The 10,531-nt window shown below is 33.4% G+C and overlaps 1 protein-coding gene across 1 annotated transcript; it reads left to right on the top strand.

Annotated features, from left to right (window-relative positions):
- Positions 1–2,492: 2,492 nt before the first annotated feature.
- On the top strand, positions 2,493–4,754 carry LOC117120846 (T-lymphocyte activation antigen CD80-like). Its single transcript, XM_033265935.1, has one exon. The coding sequence runs from the start codon at positions 2,757–2,759 to the stop codon at positions 3,750–3,752; it is 996 nt and encodes a 331-aa protein (XP_033121826.1). The 5' UTR covers positions 2,493–2,756; the 3' UTR covers positions 3,753–4,754.
- Positions 4,755–10,531: the final 5,777 nt, after the last annotated feature.

Consider the following 10,531-nt stretch of genomic DNA (forward strand, 5'->3'; position numbering starts at 1 on the left):
TTGTATACAATTATTAGTAGACATGTGGAGCTACTAAACTTAAAAGGTAAAGGTAAATGATAGGAGAACACTCTTACCTTGCAGCGTCATTGTGCTGAATTGCGTATGGGCGTGGTCCGTGACTACCTAACAGTCATAAAGAGGCGCTTCATGATAGCTACATATTCACATAATTCCACAACGAAAGGGGCTGAATTGAACCTTAACATCGGGGTAACCCCCTACTTTTCCGAAGAAATGCAATGGGTTCTTAAAAGTGCATACGAGCCAGATGTATACAATGGACCTCCATTTTAAATCCTTATCAGAGCGGCGCCCCTGCCTTACCACACGGCCGCTCGACTCGTCCGAACTTAACCAAAATACCAGTAGTGTACTAATTAATCTGCTTAACGAAATTCAAAACGTATCGGTACATCAATATAGGCCTACAATCTGCTAACTTACTTTCTTAGAAATTGATAAGTTAAACAGTTATAGGGAAATAATTTTCTCACCAATAATTATTAAAGAAGTAGAGAAGTTATTTGAACACAATGAAAATGCTGAATTCGATGACGTTTACGCCCGTCTTCTTAAAAAAAACTTTAGTCTTAGAGATAGATTTCCCACTAGTCCTAATTCTCAGCTTATACTTGCACATTAAATGTAAATGCATATTATGTTGCTTTGTCGACACTGAGACCCACATTGACCGCAGCGGAGCGCCTATGTATTTGGCTCTTTCATAAACCCGCCGTGCCAACCCTGAGCAGCTGTGCCCAAACTTACGTTGTTTTTATGGATGCGCAGACTTTGGGGTCGTAAACGCGTTTCAGATTGTGAAAAGAAACTCAATTTATGACGAGTATTTCCTCCATGGTCAGAAAGTGTACTGATCACACACGCACTATTTTTTCAGTTTTAATGAGTGTAGTGAATTTTATTTCTTCGTATAAAATGGAAAATCCCAAATAATACATTTTAAGATATTTTAAAACCACAATTAAAAAAACAATTAAAACTTTGCTGTTCCAAATTAACGATTTTAGTGCAATAATATAGCATTACTTAGGGCCTAGCCTAGGTATCATTTAATTGTACTAGGGCCCAGGCCGCCTATGACCAAAAATGCTGTTATGCTAGCCTAAGCCTTTTTATTTGAATTTTGGTAAGTTTAATTCAATTCAAAAGACATCAGAATTTCTTTTTCAATTCAAAGGAAATTTATTAACTTTAAAGACATTTATTAACTTAAATACCTCGGGGCCGGACGCTGGCAGTCAAAAGATTAGATACAGTTTTGAACGGTCTAGCTAAGCCTAGCCAATTACTAGACTAGGTCTCTATTATATACTATACTAGCTAGACCTAGGCTAGGTCCTAGCAAGTGCTGCAAGGTTGCTATAATACTAGCTTGAGTAGGCTAAAGGTAGGCTAGTTCCAATTAGGTCCACTGTAGCTACTACTATTGGTATTAGTGGGCCTATAGTCATAGGATCAAGTCAAGATGGAAAAAAGAACATGACAATACTAAATTACAATGGGATATGATTTTCACAACTTTACATAAATGCACAATAAGTACAAAACTTAAAAATGTTCAGTTTAGATTTATTCACAGTATTATACTCTTTTCTACATAAGATATATATTGTTGAATCACCAGTTTATGAATTTTGCTTAGAAGAACTTTAATACACATGTCTGTTGAATGCCAAGTAAATAATAATCTGTGGAAACAATTACAATACAAGTTGTTATAGAACAAAGGTTCAGAAGAAAATTAACTTTTATAAATAAAGCATATGCTTTGGTATTGAAAACTATAAATATAATAATGCAATTATTAACTTCATATGTATTACAAAACTATACTTTATAACTGAAAAGTTAATGGACAAAAACCTCACATAAATCACTTAAAATTGGTATATGAATTCAATCATCATAGCATAATAAAATAAATTGAGATGATTAATTACAAAAACTATACAATATCAAATCCTATACAGTAAATTATTATAATTATTATTATTACTACAATTCACATCATCATTATTTTTACAAAAATTATAATTTAAATATATATATATTTTAAACTAATTGCACATAAAAATAGACATTTCAATTAACACTTAACTACTATTAAATATGTTAGGTTACAAAATTCAAAAGAAAAAAAAAAAACAATTTAGCAATACAATTCAAACTACATTACTAATAATAATTGCACATAAAAAAACCCATTTCAATAACACTTAACTACTATAAAAAGGTTCAATTTCAAATTTTAAAAAATATCGGCAATACAATTCAAAAACATTACTAATAACAATTGAACATAAAAATAAACATTTCAAATAACATTTAACCACTTTAAATAAAATAACGAGAACAAAATTCAAGTCGACGATGTAGTCTGACTCTAAAGCCCGGCACTCAATGCGCCTGACAGACGTCGGCCCATGCCTTCGATTTAGTCATAGTACCAGTTGAGGTAAGTTTCAAGATAACAAAATAAAGATATCTTTATTTTTTAGTTCGATCTACCACCAAAGTTCGTTTTACGAATACCGGATCGAGTTGCGCCAACGAGACATCAACGGTACTATTGTCAACAGAGGGTCAATATTGGTTCTCTAATCCAGGATCCAGGAAATATTTTTCAATTAATTAACATTCGTGACTCGTTAACATCCGCTTATAAAACAATAAGATAATTGTTGTAGCGTTTCAGAGCATTTGTCGTTCTCGGAGTGTAAGCCTATAAAACCATGCTAGCAAGTACAAAAGTTGAACAACCGATCCACAGGAGTGTCGTGTGCAAACCTTATACAAAAGATAAACTTAGTACAGTAGGCATTAACATCATGAGTATGGTTAATGTATTCGTTACCTTAATGATACTTTACTTACCTTACCTAACACTGGCAGAGGAACTGTTTTCTGGTCAAATGGAACTGCGAATAACGAGTCTCGGGGCTACAGAGTCGATCAGATGCACTAAAGAGAACCAAGGCAATGATTTGGTAGTATGGAATCATAATGAAGAGAACGTAAGCATCAATGATATTCTTTCTGCTTCTGACCCAGACCACAGGAATAGATATAGCGTCCAGAGTGACGATGCAAATGGGCATTACGATCTACAAATAAAATACATCAAACCCGAGGACACGGGAATATGGGAATGTAAATATGGACCACAGAAACAAGTAGAACATTTAATCAAGTCGGTTAGTATTGTAATTCCACCATATGACGGTTTCCCAACATGTGATATATCATCTTCTTCACCCAGTATCAGTGTCGGAGACTCTTTTCAACTAACGTGTAACTCAGGTGGAGGTTTTCCACCTCCCACTCTCCGTTGGGTGCGAAACGGAGTCGAGTTGTCACGAACAAATGAGGCAAATGTTCTTGTGTTAGATCGCTTAGCTGAACTTTCTGATACCGATGTACAATATTCGTGTGAAATACAAAGCTTGGCGTTAAAGACGTCACGTAATTGCACGCAGACCGTTACTGTTAAAGAAGGATCATCATCATCAATCATGTTCGACGCACTGGCGATTTTCGGAATATTGTGCGGAGTGTTTCTTTTCTTTATAATTATGATGGCTATAGCCTGGGGCAATGGTCGTTCCAAGGCAATCAAGCAAACAAATGAAAAGATTAGAAAATCCACGGAGACATTGGCGGAAACGAATCCTAACTTGGTTCGCCCGTACTCGACTGTAACCCTCAGCAGTGTGGCAACATTAAATTAATTGGTACGACATCCCTGTATGTATGAGTGTTTTCCGTACGCCGTCTGTACGTTCATACATCGATCATACGGGAGGCTTAAATTAAAATAAACCATTAAAATGCTGGGACCATGCATTCATTTGATGGTCACGTTAGTAGGATTCAAACATATTAACGACTATATCAATTATTTAAAGTCAAATTACAAAATGTAATGTGGAGTTGATTGGTAATAAGATGGTCGGTCACCTTCCAATCCTGAAAATAAAGACAGTATTTAAAAAAAAATTAAAATATCTTGTTTTAGTATTATTCCGTACACAAATTATAAACTACGTAATAACGACGTCGTATGATGTAAGTGTGATGTTAATTAATTTACTTTATTTATATATTATTTATTCATACAGCTATTAGCATTTTTTCCAGTATGTTATTGTTATATATATATATATATATATACATATGTATATATATATAATATTCCTGTTATACAATAGATGGCTAATATTATTCTTAAAAACGACTCTATTTGTAACAAGAACACCAATTTTCGGAACTATATACAAAATCTGAGTATATTGTTAAGCTAATAACAGTTATCTTTATAAATTATTGTATATAAGGTTCTTTTATATATGTATATACAACGTTCATCTTGTCATTTTTATTATACAGATTAATGCAATAAATATTTTAAACAATTATGAAAATCAAAAAGCTGTTTTACTAGTTACTTGTTGCGTGTATAGCGTTTTTCTCCACAATAAGTTGAAAAATTCCCCAGAGCAGATCTTGCATACAAACCAATCACAACAAGGTTTGCAAAATTAAATGATGCAATGAAGCAGAAACTCAAAACAAAAGGGTTCGATAATTGATTGATGTGGAGAGTCGAATGGCCGAGTGCGCGCTTAGGACAGCGGCGTAACTGGATTGTGAGGGGCCCTGGTTCAAGATTACAGTCAGGCCCCTGACACATGTAAATTGTCAACTAAGATGTATACAACCGATGGGTTAGTATTAGAGCAGTTAGTATTCCGATTTTTATAATATTCTGACAACAATTTTTTTTTAAATTTTAATTTTTGGATGTTCTCAGATGGCCTCTCTGAAGAGCCGGCTATTTGGCTGGACTGACCATAATAATAAGCATTTCTACTTCTTACAGAAAAAGCACATTTGATATTTTATTGAATTGATGATTTATCAGATTAACCAATGAATAATGTTAACAAGTATCTTGTATATTAGTTTTATTTAATTATTAAGCTAAATAAAATAAAATGGATCACACCTGATGTCATTAGATTATGAATATATCTGTGAGCGTGTAAAAAACTTATCTTACAAAACCTTTTATTAATCATTCACTTAAAACAAATGCAAGAGTAAATTTGAAAATCCAAATCAGATTATTTTTTATCAGTTGAAAACAGATATAAACACGATCACAAACGTTTGTATGGTGAAAAAATAAACAAAAATTCAAACAATATTCATCCAAATCTTCATTGTGAAGATTTTAGCAATTATTTTAGTAATGGAATAGAAATTCAAAAGTCAATTAAAGAAGACAAATCAGAATGGAAAAACCCAAATTGTATTCACGCACTAATTTTTACGACACTTCTATCTGGCGATATTAAAGAGAATCTGGCACGTTTATCTGAAAATAGTTCATAATTTTCGATAGCCCATAAAATAAGACTTGCATCACGCTATAACTCGAATGCTCTATGTTCCATTATAAATAAATCATTAATGAATGGTATGGTTCCAAACATTTGGAAAGTCTCAATGAAAATGACATTATAAATGTACCAATATGCTTTTAAGAAGAACCACTCGACTGTTATATTATGTCTATACCGTTTAATAGATCTTCTTATATGGATGATGGGGCGGATGCAGGATCTGACGGTAGGGATTGGGACGAGGTGAGAACAGTTTGAGATTATGGACTTCAGGTGCCCGGAAATTGCACTCTCTTACCTTAAAAATCTTACCGGTAATTCATATCAACAATATAATACAATAATAATTTTTCTTAATAGAATTTAGGTGGGTACAATCACACCATCCACACCCCCTGCATCTGCCCCAGTGTGGCGTAACTACAGGGGTGCATCACCAACCAAACTCAGGGGAAGGGACCAACATGAACCTGGATAAGAATTATATAGGGCTTCCAAATATCATATCCAAAGATATTGATGAAGGGTTTTTTTTTTTTTATCAATTAGCAACCACAAGCCTAGAACAAAGAACCACTCCCACCCCACATTATCTGTCTCTTATACACATCTAGATGTGTATAAGAGCCAGCATTTAAACATTGCAAAGTTGTCGAGTTAGTCCACACCTAATGACGGACAAACAGCACTTTTCAGACTAACAAATATATTTAATCACAAGCTTTCGACCACGCAGTGGTCTTCTTCATGGGAATGTCCACACCTGTCCATACCTATGCGAAATATGGCCTTGTTACAGGTACGTTTACTTTTGACATGCAATTTTAATCAGCGTAATAACTATGAAAAGGAAAGGGATGCTAAAATATCGAATGCTTACGGACGACAAATGAAATTATGCACCCCACCCCGACCAACCGAATATTCGTTGGCTTACAAACGACGTTTTGTTTTAAGAAAGGTGATAAACTTTCAGACATGTAATAATGATAATAGGCATGTGAAATATGTCTATATCCACTGTCTTGTCTGGCACATGCTGCCCTCTACGGCATTATGGTAAGTTTCTGCTTTTAATATGAGGGGTTATTCCAAATTAACTTCTTTAAATAAAATAGAATCAACAGGAATCAATTAGTGAATTGACTAATTAATCAATCAATAAACCAATAAAGAAAAGAAGAAACAAATGAATAAATTGAATAAACACCCGAATATATTTATATAAGTATAGAACTAATACTGGAAAATATTAGATAGATAACGTACACATTATAACTGTTTAATTGTTGCTCATCACGGGAACAAGGCCTGGATGTGGCTCACATGCAGTCATTGGATTAAACAACTATGGAACACATAGCCTACATATCACATTAGGGAGAATTCACTAATGTTTAGGTTAACAGCACAATGTTGTTTGAACTTACCAGATACCCACTTCTCTGGATGGACCTGGCAATAGTGGTGCCAGTGAGTGTCCGGGACATTTCTAAGTTTCATGTACCTCAAATCAATACAAAGTGCCAAAAGTTGTGGAAATGGAGCAGTGTTTGTGACCCCCATCCCGGACCCCTCTTCAGGACTTCTTCCTACAGCCCCCCCCCCCCCCCCCCCCCCGACTATGGGGAGGAACATTGGTGCCTCTGGCCAACACAAAACCTCGCATCGATTGTATCCCTTTTCCACTTAGCACCACCACTGGGAGATAGACCGTAAAATTGGTTAAAAGTGATTATTAAGCTAAAATAAGGCGAAAATGATGTGATATTAACTGTTAATTACAAAATAACAACTTTACCTTAAAATAAAACTTCAGTACCTAATGATTTGCGACTATCCACTTAACCATGTATGTATTTATACTACACTAGGCCTACAATTACTTTCAGGTTTACCAGTCCAACGTGAACCAATAACGAATAACAAATTTTTTACAGTACGTCAGATAAAAAAAGAAAAAGAACACCGCCATGACCTTGTTAAATAAACCGGGATAAACTCATCAAACAAAATCAACCGCACCGCAATTTAGTAAGCCAACCACATATACTGTGACCATATTTCTTTAGTTTAGTAAATACTATTTTAATCTAAGATAAGTGCAACAATAGTATAGACACACCTCCTCAAAATGTTATTGAAAGAAATCCTTCAAGTTAAAAACGAACTTAAATTAATTCTCCAATGTACTTCATAACAATGATCTTTAGCATTAAGTGGCGCCTTCAAGTCGATTTTCAAAGAACTATTCGCCAATTGGTTCCGTTAACAATGTACTTGTATTCCTTTTTTTCTACTTCTTGATTATACTGGGCAAACTTCACATTTCTGAAAGCTTGGGACTAATTAGCTCAATATCTGATGTCGATGCTAGAATACTACTGTTAGACTTTAAATATCTTTTTTAAAGATCAATGTTTATATATTATATAAAGTTTATAGCTATTTTATAATGCATTTTAACTAAATTTCTGATATGATATTCAATGAATTAAATAACTTCACTAATACTCAACCAAATTTCATAAAATAAACGTTCTTTTAAAGAAGAATTTATTTCCGACAAACAGCTGGTTTGCATTAGACAGAATCCTGAAATTTCATAATTTTATCTTAATTTCCATTTTTTAAATTTTAATATTATATAAAAAAAATACTTTCGGTTACCTTCATTTTATTGCAGTGCCTCTATATACAATGTTTTTAAATTTCTTATTCCGTCTTCTTGGTCAATTTCAGGAATGGTCTCCCTGCAGGTATAACTTTATTTTGTTGAATTATATATTTCTTTTAAGTTAGCATATCTTACCACAACAATTATTATTGTAAAGTAAAAACTGATTTAACAGAAATTGATAAAATTGCTCCAATTTCTAAATATATAAATCAAATCAGTGCCCTCATTTTAATCTTGTCTTCAAAGATAGTGTATATCGGAGAGTGTAACCTTGGTCAAGGCACTCCCTTCATGGTACCCAGTGGCCTGCAGTGCACTGATTATTACCAGCAACATAAAGCAATAAGCCAATCCCATAGGGAGCTGGGTTTGCCCTCAATATAATGTTCGATCGAATTTCCAGAGTAATAAATGAAGCTCATTTGCATTATGCACATGTATGATGATAACTATCGTTATCACCATTGCCGTAATCAGTATTATCATTATTATAAGCTGGATAAATTATACTCCGAAAAACGAATAACTACATTGCATATGGCCATGATCTGCTCTTTAACAGACATATCAAAGTCTAGTTATTACTTAATAGTGTTCTTATCATAATTTATTGTCATGTTATCATCATTAATTATAATATTATATTTCAATCATTGGTAGTTACTTTCAATAATTTTCCAATATATTAATCAAATTATGTTCATAATTAAATCCAGAGGTTAAAAAAGTACAAAATGCGGATAACGATTGATTAAAATATGGAAAAGCGACTTCCTACTAGGATTAACTACTTTATTCCCTTAATTCGGTTTAGACTGGGAAACTGAAAGATGTTTCTGTATTCTGGAAAATCATGTAGAATTACAATGTAAGTAACAGTCATATCGATTGCCAATGCTCCAGACTGCTAATTAGCAAGGAGGAAACTAGTCTACCGATAGGTAATATCAGGTTATATAACATCCTTGCTATATATATTTTAGTGAAGTTAAAAAAACTAAAATTAAAATAAATTATTTACAATAAATTAAAAAGTGAATTAAGTATAAGGAAACTTCTGATGTAATTATAAAGTAGTTATATCCATATTGTCACAAGTGCACAGCTAGGGTCCAAGTGCTTGTTTGTGATAAGTTTAGATTGTGGCGATTAGGCCTTATAGGATTTGTTTTATTGTTCAATAAACTTAATTTTTTGTCGTTTTTTAAATTACATTTTTTATATTTTACCGAAGTTTTGTACTTTGTACACAGTTGATAAAGTGTTTGGCGATTGAGAGAAAATACAATGTGAGCGGATTATTTCGATTACAGGATGAATATTGCCAACACATGAACATCGCCATGACTTCATTGTTCGACATTGGGATATCCGGCATGTAGAGTGCTGCCAATGAATAGAGGAAGTAAAAATGTTTAACAATCGTATGATATCATTACGCGGCCAAGGCAATATTATGTATACTGAATGAAACGACATTGGCAAAAACGTTTCATTAAATTTTTAAAAACAGAAATAGAGCTTCGGCTTAACCGTGCCCTAATGTAAAGGCCAACGAACATACAAGAAGCATACTGGCTGAATCGAAAAGCGCCGATGCTAAGCTGCTTACAAAAACAACAGAATTGAGAAGGTCAAAAATGTGTCAGACAAGAATATCAAAGTCCCACTTCCCGCTTCTGAGAAAGCAACATCCATTCTAAAACTCACTGCATTTAAAACAACGACTGAAAACGTATCACTTTTTCAATGAAAAGTTCAAACAATAATGCAAACTCCATTCTAAACTGCTTACAGTTAAACGACTATTGTATTAAACAATAAACAAGATACCATATTTTTGATGAAAATCTTAGAACACTTCTACTATTAATTTTCTGATACTTAAGCACTTAATCTAAATTTAGTAGTGGACATGCTACAGTTATACAAGCGACTAATGAATTTACAATGAAACTTAACAACGAGATACCGGTACTACCGGTAACAGTTTTTAACCGTAACTTGAGTTTTTGGCAATGGCGTTTCAGTCCAAAGTTTCAGATCCAAAGGATCTTTCGTAGTGGTCACTTGGACGTCACGAGAAGGTTGGTGTGCGTTAAAAATCACCCCAGTCAAAATGGAACCGATGTTTTTCAACATTTAAATCAAAATTTAAAAAAAAAAATGTTATTTATTATTTTTAATATGAATGTATAATTTCTGAAAAAAAAGTATAATATAAATGACAATTTATTTGATGTTAGATTCTTTTTAAAAAATAAATTAATTAAGTTTTAACAACCAACATGCAAATATAATGATTTAAAAAAAATAGTTTTGATACAGAATTATATCATTGGGGCCATTTTTACCTACCTGTCACTTGGGTCCATTTTTACCCGGGCCATTTTTACCGGGACCATTTTTACCTGGGCCATTT

Source organism: Anneissia japonica, unplaced genomic scaffold (assembly GCF_011630105.1).
Source record: "Anneissia japonica isolate Jap-2015-1 unplaced genomic scaffold, ASM1163010v1 scaffold287965_len1858130_cov191, whole genome shotgun sequence".
Taxonomy (NCBI): Eukaryota; Metazoa; Echinodermata; class Crinoidea; order Comatulida; family Comatulidae; genus Anneissia; species Anneissia japonica.